The sequence below is a fragment of the Penicillium crustosum genome (assembly GCF_028827405.1).
Source record: "Penicillium crustosum strain IBT 35664 chromosome Unknown utg000001l_segment0_segment0, whole genome shotgun sequence".
Lineage (NCBI taxonomy): Eukaryota > Fungi > Ascomycota > Eurotiomycetes > Eurotiales > Aspergillaceae > Penicillium > Penicillium crustosum.
The window spans coordinates 6,548,195-6,567,892 of record NW_026623122.1 but is presented as its reverse complement, the minus strand read 5'-3'; the positions used below and the strand labels follow the sequence as shown (position 1 = coordinate 6,567,892).

Sequence of the window (19,698 nt, the reverse complement as noted above, 5' to 3'; positions counted from 1 at the left end):
ACCAATCCCTATATAATTGAGAATTTGAGTCCTCCAGGCCGAAAATTGTGGTCCTTGGGCATACTATGCATCAATGGATATATGTGAATCGTAGACCTATACGTTGAGGTGGTACTGCGAAGTGGGTCCGGAGTGTCCACCTGATGGGGGATTGATATATAAAGTTAAGGTTATGCCAGGCAGTAACCCGGGGTAGTGCAGTAGTCAAGAGCAATGTCAAACTTGCAAGGTTGTCAACTTAACCAGCCACAAGCCTGAGTTCGATTCCCCTTGGAACCAAAGTTCGCAGTCTGATGGTCATCTTGGCGATGTACCGCTGGGAATCCCCCTTCTTTTTGCCTTTGCCTTTATTTTCTTTTTTTCCCTACTATGTTAGAATATCATACTGGAAAGAGGGAATGTTAAGTAGAGATATAGATATCTAGAATTTGGGATATTTACGCAAGTCACCTGGGTACCTAATATAGTGGGGCCGGTGGGGATTTATATAAAGCTAAGGTTATGCCAGGCAATAACCCGGGGTAGTGCAGTAGTTAGGAGCAAGCAACATTTGACAAGCCTGCAAGGTTGCTATCTTAATGAGACACAGGCCTGGGTTCGATTCCCCTTGGAACCAAAGTTCGTGGTCGGATGGTCATTTGGGTCATGTACCTCTGGGACTCCTCCTCTCCCTTTTTTTACCTCTTAAATAAAACGCTAAGGAAATCAATATATATAGATAAGCTATATGGTTCATTCCTCGATACGCATAGTGATCAATCTCAAAGAATTCTCCTGCACCCATCCAACGGTCCTAGTTCAGAGAAATGCGATGACCATTTTGAGGCTGTGGGCTCGCTACCCTCTCGACTTGATAACTTGACTCACCTCGAAGCACAAATCAGAGAAGCAGAGTTGTGCGGTGACTGGAGTCAAGCCATGGATCTCCTACTTCGGATTCCAGAAAATACGACATACAGATACCTTCTCAAAAGGTTGAATGCAGGACGGTCAGCACAAAATGAGATCGACGAGAATTTGGAAAGGCAGGCCAAGAAAGCAGAGTTGAACGGTGACTGGGAGAAGGCAAGATCTCTCCTACCTCGTATCAAAGGCGATTTCGGCAAATTCCCCCTTGCGGTATTGGAATACAGTGAGGCACGGTTAAATCGAAATGACGAACATGTAGAACGGCTTGTTGAGCTACAATGGAAATACCCTGATCCACGCCTCATACAGCTGGAGCTTGGTCAGTTTTCTACAGTTTCTTGAGCACGCAGAACTGAATGGACTACCAGTGAGGGTCGAGGGGCTGCGTGATTCTTTTGTGTTTCAAAGGATGGTGAAAACCGGTGTTATCTGGAATAAGCCAGATGATTTCCGCAAGGTATTCGAGATGATGGCTGAAGATAGACATGATGCCCATGACAGGCTTTGGTAAAAACTTCCACCTCGGAACCCGCAATATCGAACGCCACTTCGAATTCTGACTCGGAAGGCAGATATGGCTGAAGAACTTCACATATTAGAGAGTGCACAGGCAGAGGTCCGTTATGGTCTGGCTAAAGCCACGTCTCTCCTTCGGCAGGCGAGGACCCCTGAATCCGAAGCACTCCGCGGATCTATAAGGCGCGAAACAGAAGTGATAATCAACGATTTTCGCAAAGTTGGGGCTGCGCTGTCGACTTCTAGTGATGGTCACACTGGCCGAACTGAGAAAAGGAACGTGAGGAAGGTGGAAATGGAGATATCTGAACTGTCTACATACATCCGCCCTGCAATGCGGTCTGACTGACGAGGCCAAGTCTCGATTGCTTCAGATCTCAGACAAAGCGGTTCTTGAAACACGCCTCGAGGAATTGGACATGATCCGCAAAGCTCAAATCCAAACCAACGAATATTTCGAAAGAAAAGCCAAGGAAGCGAGTTGAAGGAGGATTGGTGAACGGCCAAGTGTCTGCTGTCGCGCATTGTGGGCGAGAATGGCCCTTTCCTTCTCCTGGCATTGGAATACAGTTGAGCACAGATACAATGGGACGCCCCCGAGGCAGAAGAAGCGATGGAGAAGCTTAAGATGGAATACCCCGATCCACGCATTGAGCAAGTGGAGCTTGACGAGAATCATGTGAATGCAAAAATGTCTACAAACCCACAGAAGATTGGTCACTATCTTGGGTTGATTCGTGGTAACAAAAGGGAAGATCGGCACCCTCTGAGACGAACCCGATGACTTCCGCAAGGTATTCCAGATGATGGCTAGAGAGATGCGCTAGGCTTGTGACAAGGCTTGGTGTGCACTTCCAGCTCCAGCTAATGAGAGAGGGCCTCAATCTCGACCTCAGCTTAAGCCACTTGATATCGCTGAGGGATTCCGCAAACTGGAAAGGGCGCGGGCACAAATCCAATCTCGACCGGATACTACCCAGGAACTCCGGCTGTTAAGAATGGCACAGACGGCGCTAATCAATGGACATGACATGGCTAAAGCTCTCCCAGGCCAGGGATCGAGCTAAGAATGCCAAGAAGCCCTCAAATCATTGGAGCAAAGTGCATCACTGCTTCTCGCCAACTTTGAGGAGGCCGAGACTTCACTGGTGGCCCAGACTGAGGAGGATGTGCCGGGTCGATTGACACCGGATGCTCAGATGGCATTGCTAATTCTTATGGAAGCCGAGGCAAAAGCGGAAAGAGAGAGGGACAAATCTCTACTGGCTCAACTACCGAGGGATTGTAGCGAAACCAGGAGCTTTCGCGAGCAATGTGATGAAGCGTTTGCCAAGAGCCACTACTTTGCAAGATGCAGGGCTACACTTCTCAGCGGAGGCAGGTTGGAAGATGTTGAGCCAGACGAGTAACTCAAATCATGCATCAAAAACGTTTTAATAACGATAGGTCAAGAGGAGGTGATTTGGACCAGAACGGATCGATGGAATATTATGTTCATTGTAGAAAGTTGTGCAGAGCAAAATCCTGATATCTGTAGTTTTAACATGAATATTTTGACTCGATGTATTTCAACCAAGTCTTTCTCAAGACTCCTCTAACTGCTTCACATATAATTCCGGAGAGCCAATGTTTTCGTCACCGGGCATTCGAAACTCCGCAGGCGTATCTAGCCCAGAGCGCCAATCTTCCACAGCTGGTGGACTCCATTCCGCAGCACTATCGAAAAAACACCGTCAGCACAAGCACGAACCAGCGGTGACCCAAGGCCATCAACTAGAGATCCCTACCCGTGTTCTTGATCCTCAACCTCCTTCGTCCACTGCTCGGGAAGCGGCGGTCGCAGTGTATCTGGCGCGAATGTGGTATTCAAGCCATCATGTCTCGCAGTTCGTCCCATATTGTACCGCGCGTAATTTGAATCGGATTCCGGCTCTGGGGTCTCTTCGTTGTTCGCGCCCAGAGCCGATTCTGGCGTCTGGGGTTCGAGCGGGGTATCGGCGGATTGGTCTTCGACAGCAACGTCAGAGCTCTCGTGAGAGCTCTCGTGAGCTATCCGACGTCCAATTGGTGTCGATGTGGCATTGGCTCTGCTTGTTCTGCCATTGTCTGAGCCCTTTGTGGGCTGCTTGCGGGTGTTGTGGTTCTGGTTCTGAGGTGTCTCTGCCCGGTGAGGGGTTTGGCACCAAGGGCAATCGAATTTGTCTGCGTAGGCGCGGTGCCAGCTTGCGTGTGTATGTTGTTGGTATCTTCTCATGATGGGTGTGTGATGTGTGGATATAAACTATGTAGGTGGGAGAGATATATATATATACAAGGGATGAAATAATTGCTTTTTCACCTTTTCGGGGACCAAACAGCTTTTTAAAGCGGGGATTGATTGCAAACAATGGAACTATCTAGCCTTTTTATTTTTTATTTTTTTTGCATCCTTACTGAACAGCCACCAACTTGCTGCGCTGGCAATGCACTCGTGGGGTTGGGGGCCACTTATCACATTGGCGCTTGTGCATGGCGTCGATCTAATTTTAATAGGTTACTCGGTAATTTTTATTTTCTCAAGTCCAATGGCATGATGCACTTGCGAATAATCATACAATCATACAATCATAAAAGATTAAAGAATAAACTACGCATTACAATGTATAGATCCCAGCTACGGACAGATGCAAGGAGGCAAATGAGGGAACAAGACAGATGGACATTGGGGGAGCAGTTAGAACAGAGTAAAGAAAATTGCCTTAAATGAACACCGAACTAATTGCTCCCAGGAAAAAAGACCCCTTCCGATAGTAAAAATAAAAAGTGGTATGTGCCATGATCCGTCAAAAACTACATCACATGAATAAAACGCCGGCAGTAGCCTGTTCCCTCAATTGGAAATATTGGTAGGAACTTTTGGTCAGAAAGATAGGAAGCGAGACGCTTATGCGGCAAGCTTGCGGATCTTCTCCTCGACGCGAGCCTTGCGCTCGTCGCGGGTGAGGCGGTTGACCTTGTACTTCTTGGACTCGGCCTTCCACTCCTCCTTGGTCTTCTTGGGACCAGCATCCTCATCGGCCTTGAAGGGATCCTCGCGGATGGCCTTGTGGGCATCAGCGTAGATCTCCTCGAGGTCACCAGCGTCAATCTCGTTCTCGATGTACTTGATGAACTGGGACTTGTAGCGCTCCTCATCCTCATCGGCGAGGGTCTCCATGTACTCGGAGACGTGGGAACCGTGGATGTAGTTCTTGAGGGTCTCGGCGTCGAGCTCCTCGGACTCGATGTCGTAACCGGGGAAACGGCGGTCGGAGTGGGGGATGAAGATACCACCGTCGGAGGCACCCTTCATGGCAGCGAAGACACGGTTACCGGTGGAGGTGCGGACAAGACCAACATCGAGGAAGGCCTTGAAGGGGCGGCGCTCGCCATCATCGGTCTCGATGGCCTCGGTGAGAGTGTGCTCACCGGTAGCCTCCTCGACACCCTTGAACTGCTCGTCCATGTTGAGCTTCTTGAGGACACGGCGGGCAAGGAGAAGACCGGTGGCGTAGGCAGCAGCCCAGTTGGTAAGACCCTGGTCAATGCCGTACTTGGGGAGCTCGTGAGCGTAGGCAGCGGCGAGAACCTTGTCACCGGTGACCTCGGAGTAGACGATCTGGGTAACGATGTCGCGGTTGGTGAAGCGAACGACCATGCGGTACTTGGGCGCATTGTACTTGTTCTTGGCCTGGGTGATCAGGCGCTTGCGAGCATAGTAGTCGGTCTTACCCTCGCGGCGGCGACGGTACTTAGTCTGGAAGCGACTATAATTGGCAAAGTCAGTAAATCGCGACCTCAAGGACAAGGTTATTAATAAAGGATTTAACTCACCTGAAGTAGGCGTTGTTCTTGACGGTCTTGGTGAAAGGCTGTAAAGCGAGATCGCGAGTCAGCAATTAACGCTTCAGAAATTACGCCGAAGCAACTTGCAGGGACCCGGCTCCGATAGGAATCGGAGAGGAAATAAAATGCAAAAGGAATGCATAATGACCTTTCAGTCATCAGTCGAACTCACCATTTTGACGGGGTGTCGAGGGGCGCTGGAGATGGACGAAGAAGAGGAAGTGAGAAATTTCGTGGGTCGACTTTGTGCGGGATTTCGCTTAGCGCGTGGCTGCATCCCCCGCCAGAAAATGAGGTCGGCGACGAGTGGAACATCAACTTTCTTAATTATGGAACAAACAAGAAAATCGACAATAAATTCAGAAAAATTGGGAGAATTAAGAAAATGTTATGGAATTCTTATTCTCCATCATTTCTACATATAATCCTGATCTTCTTCCCGAAATGACCAATGTTCTATGTATAACGCCTCACAATCGGGCCTTGTCCTCGTCCAGCAACTGAAGGCCTGTGATCTTCTCCAGTTCCCTGACCGCATCTTGGGTCTTTCCAAGTGTGACTTTGACCGTACGCATGCCGGCGTTTTTCGCTCCCTTCAAATTCTCGCCAATATCATCGAAGAACACAATATCGTCGGGATTAGATCCGGCCAGTCCTCGCCTCTTAGCTAAAGTGTCCATCTCCTGTAACGCCACCTGGTAGATTTTCGGGTCAGGTTTGCGGAGCCCTGTGTGCGCAGACGAGATAAAGAAATCGAATTGCTTCTTGACATCAGATGCATTATTGTATTCGTGTCCGTCAGGGAATATAACGGTGTTGGATAAAGCGCCCATCAGGAACTGCCCCGACTCTTTCAATTTCTTCAGAGCTGGGTACATATATCGGTCTGGTGTGCGAGATATCCGCATCATCTCCCAGAATAACCATTCTGCATCCACCTTCGGCAGTGGAGGGATGGTGGAACCATCTGTGCCTTGCTTCTTTTGAAGTTGTTGGTGGAATTGTGTCCATAGTTCGGGGCTTCTTAGGTCTGCATTGAACCCCGCAAAGAAATCGGCGTCCATCTTAATGTCGCCTCGTTCGAGCTTGTGCCAGCTACCATTCGGCGCCGTTCGCGATATACTGAAATTGACCCATCCTGGTGGTATGTTTTGGGAAATTTCATAGTCAAGAATAGCTTGGAATGGGGATACAACCTAAAAATCTGTCAGATATATATATCATCAACTTTCAGGTCAAGTGGCTGACGTACACACACGCCTCCAATGTCAAACAGTAAGCCCACCGGCCGCTTGATCTCTGCCATCTTGAGATGATAATGAAGCTACTGGAGGTAGCTGCAAGATATGCCGCAGTTTAGTTCTGACTCGTGAGCTGAATGCGTTGTAATGACCTTGGATTCGCAACGAATTGAATTACTCTCAGGGCGATCTGGACCTAAAAGACGGTCAGATTGCCGAGGTACGTACACTCCAGACCGAGGATATACTCCACACCAAGAAATCCAACAAACCTAAGAAACTCCATTGTTGCCCTGATCGAACCATACATTGACAATTGAACTACCATTTAATCTATATTCTTTAACCCTTTTCTTCATTTTATGGTGGTTTATTGCCCAAATCGGTCTCGGCCATCTCGTAAAATCGCATTTGTAGAGAGACACGTGATGTCTTATCGATAAGGACGCGCTCACGGATCGCGGGACTTTTGGAGGCTCAGCGATGGTACCTCTCTAGCACCATTTGGGTCGTGTTCGAAATGGATTCAACTCAAACTATATCTGAGTTGAAATCTGCATTCATTTGGAGCCAAGTCCGCATCTTCTCCGAGAGCCTCGATTTACCCAAAGACTGGCGAAACTATGCTGCTGAAACCACCGAAGGTGATCTGAGTGACAAGGTGATCGAAGATGTTCTACACAAAGGTCAGAATATGAATCACAATTCAACAAGACAATTATCTATTCCTTTGCACTCAGATGTGTGGTGAATATGATACTCATAGTCCTATAGTAAATGCAGCTGCTAAGCAGCACAATCGTGTTGTTTATTCCTCCCAAGCGATACACCATGTCGCCCAACAGATCGCAAACCTATACTGGTCATCGGTTAGTCAAGAGGCACGAAGCCGAGATGCTTTTGCTCGAGGTATCGAAAAAACAACAGATTTATCAAGGGAAATGTAAGATTTCATCCATTTCTATACAAGGTATGACCCCACTGACTATATGGGTTAGCAACATCTCAAAGATGCCTGTCACCTTGGAAAGCCAGGAAGCAAGCGAAGAGGAGCATACAAGGTCAGTTTATCACCGTATCCGAAATTTCTCCCATTGAAGTTCCACCTGCCTGACACCAGTCGCACAGATACCGGGAGCTCCGTGAGCGGCTCGCGACTCTCGACAGTCAACGGCAGCAACGGCAACGACGCCTTAATCAATTACAACATCTTCAAAGATTAGTCGAGCCATTCAAGGATCCAAAAAATGACATTCAACCCAATCTTATTACGAAGGATGGAGAACTTGTTCAAGAATTGGAGAAAATGCGCATGCTCGTAGCCAGAGCTGGAGGCCGGATTGCACAACAGAAAAGAAGCAGCGGTGTCCTTGAAAATTATGATTACTCACTTCCAGGCTCTGATGAGAGATTGGAAGCCCTGTTGGATATGCCTTGACGAAACCAAAATACCCCATGCCCATAGCTGCATACAATGAACATTTGAAGCTACTTGCGATACGACATGATTATGCATACATAATTTACCTACATAGGTAATGCCTTTGGTTTATTTTATTGATGGTAGTGGTAGTTTCCTTGGTTTTCTACTTGGATTTCGAGCATGTTGCCGCGGATACGATGCTCCAATATTTATGTACCTTCCATCAGGCCGGCACGTAGTATAGCCTCATAGATGTCAACAAAAGAACATAAAAAAGGCAAGTACGTGTCAATTACGACAGCAGAAATTCAATTCTACTTAGATTTCATAGTGCACGTGCCCTTGCACCAAAGCATAATTCAAGATTTCGTACTGGGCGAGGGCTCATTTTCTCTCCAAATCTCGACCGTCATTGATCCATTACACTTACACACTCCGCCGCCGCTCGGGAAGAAATAGGCCTCGCCCCACCGGTATGTTGGGGAACCAACTCCCCTAGATGAGTGTTTTCTTGTCGATTTCTTTGCAGCCACATAGTTGTTATTTTCTATCCGAATGAGTACCCTCAAGAAGATGAAGGAGCTTGTTGGAATGGGGCCATCACGTGAATCTTCGAGATCACGTGTTGACTCGGCGTTAGCCCCACCTGCTAGCGTGAGCTCCCAGCACAACACGCTTGTCGACTGCCTACTAGAGACCCGTGATTCCGATCCAAACTCCATATACGAGATTGCCATTGAATCAGACCCGAGTGATAGTGACGATACTGTCCCTGATTTGAGTGCACCCGCCACAATCGAGGGCGACACTTCCCCCTCCCCTTCCAAGGCTTTCACGCGTGGGCATCGCCGTCGCTCCACGCACGTTACTCGCCGTGACCTTGAGAAGTTTCAATCGGAGGTCCTAGGAGTTGAAAACCACGCCTCTTGGTTCGACGAAGATAACGGCACCGGTACTCCACAAACCTTTACTCCGGACGACCCTCAACTCGAGGAACTGAACCGCGCTTTCGCCGACGCCGACGTCTCTTTGAACACGAACACCACAAATATGGCTACCAACGGTAACGGCCCCGGCAACTTCTCGGGCTACGTTGAAAGCAGTACTGGCGCGATGAACATACCCAACATCCCTCCCCGCCAGACCCCGTCTCCTTCTCCTTCCCACAATTCGGTTACCACCCAGATCAATGGCGGTGGAATGGGCGCCATGGGTGCAGCAATTCCGATGAATGCTGGCCATCAGATGGATTTGCACCATCTCTATGAAATGGTTGTGGAATTGAGCGATGTGTTGAAGAACAACCGGGATGTTACCAAAAACATCGTCGCTAATGCGGAGGAGATTGTGGTATGTGGGACCCACAAGTATGCATTGAAATTGGATATTCACCTAACACAAATTTAGAAGAACGGCATTGTCGATAGCTCTAGCGCGAATGGCCAGCAGGGCGATAACCTCAGTATGTTGACCCTTGTGATTCACATCCTCGTTTACTAACGTCTTGAGCAGCCGCCCGTATCGCCGAACTGGAGCGTGCCCTGGCCAAGGAAAAGCTTGTGAGTGCGGATCACAAGCACCATCGCGAGGAAAACATGAAGATGATCCGGGAATTCGAAACCGCCGTGGGTGTCATGGTCGAGCAAATCCGCAACTACTGCCAGAACAACAACATGCACTACCTGGCCCAGAAGAAGCATTACAACAACCTTCTCCAAGCTGAGCGTGACGCCCACCTGGAAAGCCGACTTGACCGGGACTACTGGCATGCACAGACCATGAAATGTGCCGAAATGATCCGCACCGCCTACCGTCTCAAATGTGAGGAAGATGATGTGCCGACCCGTGTCATCTCTGGTCTGCAGAATGAAGTTCGCGCCTACCGCTTTGCGCTTGGTATGGAAGCTGAGAAGCCCGAGGAGGAATATGGCTGGGAATATCTGAAGACTATCCCCGGCCTGGAGTAAATAGGGGCTTATGTGCGAAAGGACTGCGGAATGTCCCCAATTCCCAAGGCCTGCTTGACGCCGTGATGACTGTTTCTTTTCATCGCATACCCCTCGGAGGCGTTTGTGCTTTTCTTTTTCTTTTGTGTCTGCTCGGCACTTTTTCCCCCAAGACATGGTGGCGTTTTTAGGCGTTTTTATTATCGCGGATACCCGTATTTATTGAGCATTATGGTGTTTGACACCAGTATCCTCCCTTTCTTTTTATGTCGAAACTAAGTTCATCTTTAAAATCTTCCTCCCACCTAATCCACCGTAAACTCCACGATGTACTTTATAGGCAACGGAGTACTTTATAGGTAACGGAGTACAGCTAGGTATGTTGTACTAGGTCTTGTGTCTTCCGCCACCGGAAAGCCGAGCATTCTCCGGATTGGTTCAAATCCCACTTGGGCAATTATTACCTCTTCTCCCCCAATGAAAATATACTTTTTCAACCAGTTCAATAGCCGTAAATTCGTAAATTCGTAAAGTCGTTATGTTACATACTCACGTGCTCCGATCTTCCCCGATTATGTCACCGTAGTTGCATGCTTCCAAGGATAATTAAGGTGCATCCGGAAAGTCTGCCAATGTCGCTCTTCCTATCCTTTTTAGTAACCTCTTGCATGATTTCACTATGCATTACTTGACGAATCAAGCCATGACATTGGGTTGTCGTTTACTGTAGGGTACTTGAAGCACATCTGGAGAGCTTTCGGTCGCAGATCATACGGCGTCTTCTAGCATTTCCCACCATTTTCACGTTATTCGTTGTCACCGGGCCTCTAGTGTTGTCCACCTGATTCTCCTTTCGAATCGTTTTGCGCTCATCGGCGGAAAGTGGGGGACCAGCCAATTATGCGCCGTTCGATCTAGTCCTATCCAGTCATTGCGCTCTTTATACGACGCCACACCGCTGATAAACCCTCGACGACTTCCTGGGAATTGCGAAATTACTTTTGTTTTTTATATTTTTTTATCTTTGACTTTCAAGGGTTTTCAAAATGGAGGGAGTTCAGACTGTGGATGTGAGCTGGCTTCATCATTCACAAAAAGGTGAGTCCCACTTTCTATGCTAGTACCTCTCCAGCCCCGGGCTATGACCGGGGGTGTTGAAGGTCCGCGAATTGGGGCAGCTTCTGACACTCTCTTCAGATCATTTGTCTCGCACGAAGTCAGTATCAGCGAACGATAAGCCTGGCACAGAAGCAGAGCCAACAACCTCTCAACCTAAGTCGCACCGGAGATCTCGTTCCAACAGCAACCCGGCACGCCCGACACCGGCCCCCTCCATCTCAGAACCAAAGCAAGCTCCCCAGAATAATGCAGCGCCACTACAAGCGAAACCACCACCAGCCGAGAAGAACGAGGAACAAAAGCCATCTACTCCATCACCAGCGTCGCGAAAGACGGACCCCAAACCCATCGGACGCCGAAACTCATGGATCTCTAGTCTAAGCTCGAAGTTTTCCTCTGGATCTACCCCACCGTCGCAACCTAGTCTAAAGGCCAGTCCCGCGAGTCCAAAGACAACCTCACCTCTGGAAACGCATAACCCATTCGGCGCCGCCTACTCCCCGAGGGACAAGGAAGAAGAGAAGAAAGACGACTCTAATCCCTTTACCTCATCATCACCCAAGGGGCCCTCGTTTATTCACAATGCACTACGCAAGTTCTCGTCCAACTCGGGCGGGTTGCCCAAGTTGAATCCCAATGGCTCGATTTGTCCGCGTCGCGTCATGAACATCGACCAAAATCGGCACCGATGCAAGATTGCGGACTTGAACCAGGCCAAACTTAACCGAGTAGCGTTCTGTGTAGATGTTGAAATCGCGGGAATCTCCCATCGGGACGATGACGAGGAAGCTCCCCCAACAAATCAATTACGGCAACCTTTACCTGAGTCTAATCACCATAAGTCTAAGAAGGCTGAGCTCAAATCCAAGGAACAAGATGAAGCTGGAGCTTTGAAACATCCCCAGGCTACACTGGCTGAGAAGGACAGCTCGGCTCCGGTTCCGGATCCGGTTTCCGCCCTGGCTACCGGGGGCGCAAAGGCCCAGCCTAGCTCTCCCCCAACGAATACCACCAGTCCTAACGGGGAAGGGACAGATCCAACAAGGAAGCAGGAGAAGAAGAAACGGTCTGAGGCAGAGCGGAAAGAACGGAAGGAGAGAAAGCGAAGACAAGCAGTCGCAAATGGTTCGGTTCCATTGCAACTCGATGCAGAGAATGATGAAGAATATTCTCGAGGCCCAACGCCAGAATCAGGTGTCCCTCGGTCCAAAACTCAAAGCCACCCGACAACCGATCCAGTGCGTATCTATCGTCGTTGTTGCCAGTTACGTGAGACACCTGTTCTCAAAAGAGTGGTCGACGAGATCTCCAAGCCTTCATCAACACTGGCCGAGTCACCAGGCACGGTAGCAGCTTTGGATCTGAGCAATTTCCCCATGACATCACAGGATTTGGCAACATTCAGCGACTGGCTCGCGGTTGTTCCAGTCCGTAAACTCATCCTTGAAAACTGTGCATTGACAGATATTTCTGTGCGAGCTATTCTTTCAGCCCTGCTTGCTACTAAGACGATAGAGCAGATGCGCTATCGACGAAGACGATCGCGAAGACCAGAATCTCCAGACTCCAATGATCATGAACGATACGGTGTTGTGGAAAAGCTTTCTCTGAAAGACAATCTAAAGATAGGACGGGAGGGATGGCGCCACATCAGTCTCTTTGTTCATCTGTCGAAATCGTTGAAAGCCATCGATTTGTCGGGTATTCCTTTCCCTCAAGGACAGGTTGCGATCGATGGTTCTGGGACAACCGGCCAACCCCAGTCTCCCATGGCCGATGTGAGCATTGTCTTCGCAAGTGCCCTGGCAGAACGCTTTGCTGGGGATCATCTTGAAGAATTGCTCATGAGCGAGTGTAATCCTTCGGTCGACGCCGTAAAGCAAATCTGCCAGGCGACCACCAAAATGGGCCTGCGAAGACTTGGCTTTGCGAACAATGGTCTGACGAGAGAGGGTCTGGAGTACGTGGTCGAGTATCTCAAAGCCGGGCAGTGCGAGGGACTGGATCTAGGTGGCAACTCTATAAAGGATGATCTTGATCTTGTCACGGACGCGATTGAACCCGAAACCCCGCTTTACGCGCTGAGTCTCGCTGATTGCTCCCTCAATCCATCAGTGATTTGCCCACTGCTCCAATCGCTCGCGCAGATTCATAACCTTCGGTTCATTGATTTCTCCCACAATCGTGAATTATTCTCCTCTCAACCTAACGCGCTGGGGGCTTTCCGTCGCTTCCTGCCGAAAATGCCGTCTTTGAAGCGTTTCCACCTCGCTGATGTCAACTTGTCACCAGATCATGTCATTGGTCTTGCTGAGGTATTGCCGGAGTGCCCCAGTCTGTGCCATCTCAACATTCTGGAGAATCAACAGATCGTTGATTTGGCTTCTACCACCGACCCCGTTGCCCAGGAAGAAGCATGTGCTGTGTATGCGTCAATGATGGCAGCTGTCCGTGTTTCACGGACAATCATTGCAGTCGATATCGATGTTCCCGCCGCAGAGAACAACGAAGTTGTCAAAGCTCTAGGATCACAGATTGTGGCTTACTCGCTGCGGAATCTTCAAGGCGGCGCCATCGCAGAGGAGCTTTCTGACTCTACTTGTCCACTTGTGGATGTCCCTGTACCCGACATTTTACAGCATATTGTCGGACATTCTGGTATCTCCGAAGAGCCTTATGATGATGAAGATGAGGCCGCCCCCGACGAGGATTATGTTATCGGCGGCACAGGCGTTGTCAAAGCATTGAGTGTTTGTCTCGGGAACCTGGACCAGCATGGTCTTGATATTCTCGGGGAGCAGTCTTTACCAGCCAGTGGTACCACAACACCCCGCCGTCGCAAGTCTCGAGGTGTTCCTACCAAGCGGCCTCGCGACATGTCGAAGAATCTACTAGAATCCGCGCGCAACATCAGAATCCGGATTCAGTCGGCTCTTATTCGCGAAGATCGTGCTGGCAATGACGCGAATTATCGCCGCCTGCAATTTTTGGACATGACCTTGGATAGGATGATCCAACGCTTTGAGGATGAATACCCAGAAACCCGTATCATTCCTCCACTTCCACCCGCTGTTCCGGTCCCCGATACCATCTCCCAACATTCTGGTGATGACGATGGAAGCGGCTCGATCGGTGCTAGCGGTAATTTGAACAGCAGTCAGCTTGATGAGACTGGCGGTGACGAGGAAGACACCGACCAATATGCCGTTCGCCTTTCCCGCACCAGCTCCATGACTTCCCTCCACTCTCGCGCCATGACCTCCCAAGAAGGACACATCCATCGCATCGGTCAGAACCTCCGCCGCGACTTCCTCAAACCGTCTCTAGTTCCAGGCGACGGCGATGAAGATTTCGAGTACGAACACGATGACTCGCACATTGTTGCTCTCCGGCAAAAGCTGGATCTCCTGCACGAAGAGCAGTCTCTGTCTCAATTCGATGGCTTTGACGCCGACATGGCCTATAACCATCTCGGGACTACCGTCGATGAACTCTATGCTGTTCAGCAGCAAGATGCCGAAGCATTCGAGCGTTTCAAACAGTCTCAGATTGCCGCTCAGATCAACAGTGGCATTCGTCCAAGGGATAATGTAAACCCCAGGACAGGCTGCGATGAACCAGAGAGCAAGTCCTAAGTTTTTCATTCATTATAATCTCGATTTACGATCTTGAACCCTTATGTATCCTTTGCCAAACTTTCGTTTTCTTATACCTGTATATACTCCATGTGCGCATATACCTTCTCGTGCCCCTCCAGCCCTAATCGTCCGTATGTATCAGATCGGAAATGGCGAAGAAGATCGGACTAGTAGTATTACACTATCAACCCAAGACTCATAGCACATTTTGACTGAGAAACCTTTATGCCCAAACTAATAGCGTTTTCTTGGCTGACGCTGAGTAAATACTGTCCGTTTAAATATTAAGGGAATCGTGTCCTTTGCGACGACAAGAAGCTGGATAAAAGCTAAGCCCGACAGACTTGACCCACACGGTCGACACTGAACCGAATCGCGTACGGTACTTTGTACTCCGGCAGATGATTTCTAATCACGGGAAAGCGGAAGTTATACGACAGGGATAATCTGCTCTCCAATGGGATTGATGTCTCTGCCAAAGACAAAAGAGGCGAGACTGCGTTACACTTCGCAGCCTTTGGGAGAGAGCTAGAAACTGTCAAACTACTATTGACATTGGAGGAGGATTTGGAAGAATATGTCTTTATGAAGCTGCTGCGTTTGGTCATGAAAATGTGAGCCATTCGCTTACCAATTACTCTCAGGACATTGATCACGCCAAGACAATTGATGTGCATCAGGGCATTTCTCAAGCCAACACAATTGGAAGATCATTGATTTATCTCGGAGAGTCCGGCCCAAGGTGGCGTTTATACGAAGGACCCATCGGTCATAAGGGATATCTCCGCTTAACTACATCGATTAGTATAGTGTCATTGCTCGTGATGCTACTCTATTATGAAACAGGTTAACTCGTAGAGGGGGAGGAGCTATATATACTGTCCGCTTGAAAGCTGTCTTTTGTTTAAGTTCCTCCCTTCCCCTAACCTTCTATTGAAACTCCCGTCATCGCTATCGCCATCACAATCATGCCAGCCCCATACGACACAGACACAACTGCTGACGAGCTGGTCAACGACTACAACCATCTTATTAAGGATAAGGTTGTTCTGACGACCGGCGTCTCTTCCGGTTCCCTGGGCGGCTTCTTCGTCCAATCTATCGCCAAAGCTAAACCCGCCTGGCTCATCCTGGCCGCCCGTAACACCGACAAACTCCAACAAGTCTCCAACGATATCACGGCCGCATACCCAGATGTCAAGGTCCGTACGGTCAAGGTTGATCTGGGTTCGCTGAAAAGTGTGCGCGATGCAGCTGCCCAGGTGAATTCCTGGGATGATATTCCAGCCGTCGACGTGATGGTTAACAATGCCGGTATCATGGGGGTTGGTTACCAGCTCTCGCCGGAGGGATCTGAGTCCCACCTTGCAACCAACCATCTAGGTCCGTTTTTGTTCACAAATCTGATTATCAAGAAGATTTTGGCTTCCAAGAGTCCTAGGGTCGTCATGGTTAGCAGCGACGGTCATCGTATGAGCCCCTTCCGCTTCGATGACTACAACTTTGATGTAAGTGATGTATAGGATTTTGCTTTTTTGTGAGGCATCCGTACTTAAATATCGACCAGGCAGGGAAGACTTACAACAAATGGTTCGCCTATGGCCAGAGCAAAACAGCCAATATATTGTTCGCAATATCCTTGGCTGAGAAGCTCGGCCTGAAACACGGCCTTCTCGCATTCAGCCTGCATCCGGGCGTCATCTGGACAAATCTGGGCAGCCACCTGGATTGGAGTGTGGATCTGGATGGAATTCGTAAGTACTGGTCATGAGTATCAAATGCACGGTCGCTAAAATTACCATAGGGAACGCTGACAAGGCGTTGGGCAACCGGGAGGGCTGGAAAGAGTTAGATACCAAGCCGTTGGAGCGAGGTGTTGCGACTCATATCTATGCTGCGTTTGACCCGGCTCTTAAAGGTATGTTACATACGGATAGACGGGAGATGGAGAGTATACTGACATGCTGACTCGGTAGCTAACAATGGCGCTTATCTTATTGACTCCCATGTGGCGGACCCACTGTCTGATACAGTGAAGCCGTGGGTGACCAGTAGCTTTGAAGCGGAGAGACTGTGGAGGTTGAGCGAGAAGCTGGTGGGCGAGGAATTTCCATACTAGATTCGCAGTGTCTTAATAGCCTAGATAGTTAATAATATCGTGCTCTCTTACTGTTGAATTCCGAGAGGATTGACGAAGTGCTAATTTATCTATGTGTTTTGGACGTTATAGTGTTAGCTGCCTTAGGCCAAATTACCGAAAGTGGGTTCCTCGGCTGAACATCCCCCAGTTTCCTGGGGTATCACATGTCACCTCCGTCATGGCAATGGCCTCTTTCTCCTCAACTCCCTCAACTCCCCCAACCCCTTCAACCCCCTCGACTCATTCAACGGCGGACATGTATGCACCCAAATTTGGCTGATAAGCATCTAACAGCTCCGCCATGGCCGCTCAGTCCAAACTACTACCGCCCGAACGCTCCATCAAGCAGATCCTCTCCAGTCTAACAGCCCTCTACCTGCGAAACCGAACCCGCATCTCACGCGCCGTATATCTCGCCCTCTTTGCTGCACTCGCCAAACGAATCCACAATGCCATCTCCGAGCAGAAAGCCGCGTCACAGCAGGTAGACCTGCGCCGACGGCCCGGCACCAGCAGTCTAGGCGACGAGGAACAACCCCGCAAGAAGCGCGTAGAGATCAACCGGGAATTCTTCAAGAACTTGCTCCGCTTATTAAAGATCGTCATCCCCGGATGGCGAAGCAAGGAGCTACGACTGCTGGTGAGCCACAGCGTCTTCCTGGTACTGCGGACGGTACTTAGTTTGTACGTCGCCGAACTCGACGGAAAACTTGTGAGCAACTTGGTGCGCGGTAGAGGGAAGGATTTCTTGCTCGGTCTTTTTTGGTGGATGATTGTGGCTGTCCCTGCTACGTTCACTAATTCTATGGTAAGCCCCCAGTGATGGGAGCCAGGTTTCCCAGTCTGCGGTGCTGACACGCGACCGTTCAATACATTTGCTAACTTGATGATTTCCCGTATTAGCTCTCCTACCACCAGTGCAAGCTTGCTCTCAGCTACCGCAAGCGTCTCACGGACTATATCCATGAGAAGTATCTGTCTAATATGACTTTCTATGCCATCTCCGCCTTGGACGATCGAATAAAGAATCCCGACCAACTCGTCACGGTCGATGTGTCTCGCTTCTCGGACAGTCTCGCAGAACTATATTCCAATTTAGCTAAGCCTATTCTCGATATGGCCATTTACAACTACTCGCTCTCCAAGAATGTGGGAGGTGAAGGGTTGTTCATCATGAGTTTGCTAGTGCAGTTGTCCGCCAACGTCATGCGTATGCTGACTCCACCATTTGGCAAATATGTTGCCGATGAGGCCCGGCTGGAGGGCGAGTTCCGTTTCCTCCATTCACGGCTTATTGATTACAGCGAAGAAATCGCGCTTTACCACGGCCATGAGGCCGAGAAAGATACCCTAGACAAGGGGTATTTCACGCTGATCAAACATGTAAACCGCATTCTGCGCCGGCGGCTTTACCATGGATTCATGGAGGACTTTGTGATCAAGTATTTCTGGGGAGCTATGGGCTTGGTGCTTTGTAGTGTTCCTGTCTTCTTTAAGATTCCCGGCCAGGCTACCCGTAGCATGGGAGATCACACTGAAAGTAAGTTGTCGCCGTTTGATGTTGGAACTTTTACATTCTGACTATTCCCAGGCTTCGTCACAAATCGTCGAATGTTGCTTTCCTCGTCAGATGCCTTTGGCCGATTGATGTTCTCCTACAAGGAGATCTCGGAGTTGGCTGGCCACACTTCGCGTGTCTCCTCATTGCTGGAAGTTATGGACGATCTCCTCGCTGGAAGGTTCGAGAAGAAGTTGGTGTCTTCCGCTTCGACGGAAGAGAATGCGGAAGTGCTGTCTGGTCGGGGTAAAGTCATAGAAAGCGACGCCATTGAGTTCACCGACGTACCGATCGTATCCCCGAACGGCGACGTATTGGTGCGTAAGCTGTCCTTCACCGTTAACCCTGGCGACCACCTTCTGATCGTTGGACCCAACGGGTGCGGCAAATCGTCTCTCTTCCGGATCCTGGGCGGGCTCTGGCCGGTATACGGAGGAACGGTGAAGAAACCTCCCTTCCAGGATATTTTCTACATTCCCCAGCGACCATATCTGTCCCGTGGAACTCTACGGCAGCAAGTTATCTATCCAGATGGGGTGCGCGAGATGCGCGCCAAGGGTATCACTGACGCCGATCTCTACGAGGTCCTATCCGTGGTTGAGATCGAGTCTGTCGTAGACCGTCCTGGAGGCTGGGATGCAGAGGAAGAATGGCGCGACGTTCTATCCGGTGGTCTGCAGCAGCGTATTGCTATGGCTCGGTTATTCTATCACCGACCCAAGTTTGCCATTTTGGATGAGTGCACATCTTCGGTGACGCTGGAAATTGAGAAGGTCATGTACGAGACTGCCAAGAAGCTTGGCACCACACTCATGACTGTCTCGCACCGACGCAGTCTCTGGAAGTATCACCAGAAGATCTTGCAATTTGATGGACAGGGTGGATATATTTTCACCGGTCTAGACTGGGAGCGGCGCTTAAAACTCGAAGAGTAAGTTTTCCCCATTTTCCCGGTTTTTCCGATCCTCCGGGCCGCCTATTAACTTCGTTGCAGCGAGAAGGAGGAGTTGGACTTGCAGTTACGCGCTGTACCGGAATTGCAACGTCGGGTTGCCGAGTTAACGGCTTAGTTTCCTAAATTTATCTCATTTATATACCATTTGAGGGGTTCTCTTAGCGTTGAAATGTATGATGTGTATAATGCAATCCACTTACAATGACATTGACCAATCCGATCAAAGACTCGACTTTTTATTGCGGACCCCTGGCAACAGCCAATTAAGGCCTGTTCTATCAACATGAATTCTCACGATGTTCAGGTGAGCCCCCCTTTGCGGCCCACACTGATGTCGTTAAATATCCCTACGTCATATTCCTGGTCTATCTTGTTTGCCACGGAATACC

At 49.4% G+C, this 19,698-nt stretch overlaps 9 protein-coding genes across 9 annotated transcripts; 6 read left to right on the top strand and 3 right to left on the bottom strand.

Annotated features, from left to right (window-relative positions):
* Positions 1-1,483: 1,483 nt before the first annotated feature.
* On the top strand, positions 1,484-1,910 carry N7487_002483 (uncharacterized protein; the record flags this gene model as incomplete). The annotated part of the gene is made up of 2 exons (XM_056870230.1): positions 1,484-1,705; positions 1,779-1,910. The coding sequence occupies 2 exons, from the start codon at positions 1,484-1,486 to the stop codon at positions 1,908-1,910; spliced, it is 354 nt and encodes a 117-aa protein (XP_056735014.1).
* Positions 1,911-2,038: 128 nt separating this feature from the next.
* Positions 2,039-2,834, top strand: N7487_002482 (uncharacterized protein; the record flags this gene model as incomplete). Its single annotated transcript, XM_056870229.1, has 3 exons — positions 2,039-2,165; positions 2,290-2,416; positions 2,528-2,834. The coding sequence occupies 3 exons, from the start codon at positions 2,039-2,041 to the stop codon at positions 2,832-2,834; spliced, it is 561 nt and encodes a 186-aa protein (XP_056735013.1).
* Positions 2,835-3,008: 174 nt separating this feature from the next.
* Positions 3,009-3,679, bottom strand: N7487_002481 (uncharacterized protein; the record flags this gene model as incomplete). Its single annotated transcript, XM_056870228.1, has 2 exons — positions 3,009-3,141; positions 3,213-3,679. The coding sequence occupies 2 exons, from the start codon at positions 3,677-3,679 to the stop codon at positions 3,009-3,011; spliced, it is 600 nt and encodes a 199-aa protein (XP_056735012.1).
* Positions 3,680-4,348: 669 nt separating this feature from the next.
* Positions 4,349-5,464, bottom strand: N7487_002480 (60S ribosomal protein uL18; the record flags this gene model as incomplete). The annotated part of the gene is made up of 3 exons (XM_056870227.1): positions 4,349-5,210; positions 5,278-5,315; positions 5,462-5,464. The coding sequence occupies 3 exons, from the start codon at positions 5,462-5,464 to the stop codon at positions 4,349-4,351; spliced, it is 903 nt and encodes a 300-aa protein (XP_056735011.1).
* Positions 5,465-5,759: 295 nt separating this feature from the next.
* N7487_002479 (HAD family hydrolase) lies at positions 5,760-6,595 on the bottom strand (the record flags this gene model as incomplete). Its single annotated transcript, XM_056870226.1, has 2 exons — positions 5,760-6,485; positions 6,542-6,595. 2 exons carry the CDS (start codon positions 6,593-6,595, stop codon positions 5,760-5,762), a joined length of 780 nt encoding a protein of 259 aa, XP_056735010.1.
* Positions 6,596-7,050: 455 nt separating this feature from the next.
* On the top strand, positions 7,051-7,968 carry N7487_002478 (kinetochore subunit FTA4 family protein; the record flags this gene model as incomplete). Its single annotated transcript, XM_056870225.1, has 4 exons — positions 7,051-7,216; positions 7,305-7,473; positions 7,529-7,591; positions 7,659-7,968. 4 exons carry the CDS (start codon positions 7,051-7,053, stop codon positions 7,966-7,968), a joined length of 708 nt encoding a protein of 235 aa, XP_056735009.1.
* A 540-nt stretch (positions 7,969-8,508) lies between these two features.
* N7487_002477 (uncharacterized protein) lies at positions 8,509-9,920 on the top strand (the record flags this gene model as incomplete). The annotated part of the gene is made up of 3 exons (XM_056870224.1): positions 8,509-9,303; positions 9,361-9,415; positions 9,466-9,920. 3 exons carry the CDS (start codon positions 8,509-8,511, stop codon positions 9,918-9,920), a joined length of 1,305 nt encoding a protein of 434 aa, XP_056735008.1.
* A 993-nt stretch (positions 9,921-10,913) lies between these two features.
* N7487_002476 (putative cell wall biogenesis protein Mhp1) lies at positions 10,914-14,653 on the top strand (the record flags this gene model as incomplete). The annotated part of the gene is made up of 2 exons (XM_056870223.1): positions 10,914-10,997; positions 11,097-14,653. Exons 1-2 carry the CDS (start codon positions 10,946-10,948, stop codon positions 14,651-14,653), a joined length of 3,609 nt encoding a protein of 1,202 aa, XP_056735007.1. The 5' UTR covers positions 10,914-10,945.
* Positions 14,654-15,624: 971 nt separating this feature from the next.
* Positions 15,625-19,424, top strand: N7487_002475 (ATP-binding cassette long-chain fatty acid transporter PXA2; the record flags this gene model as incomplete). The annotated part of the gene is made up of 8 exons (XM_056870222.1): positions 15,625-16,164; positions 16,224-16,410; positions 16,461-16,574; positions 16,633-16,696; positions 17,091-17,604; positions 17,700-18,336; positions 18,388-19,285; positions 19,349-19,424. The coding sequence occupies 8 exons, from the start codon at positions 15,625-15,627 to the stop codon at positions 19,422-19,424; spliced, it is 3,030 nt and encodes a 1,009-aa protein (XP_056735006.1).
* Positions 19,425-19,698: the final 274 nt, after the last annotated feature.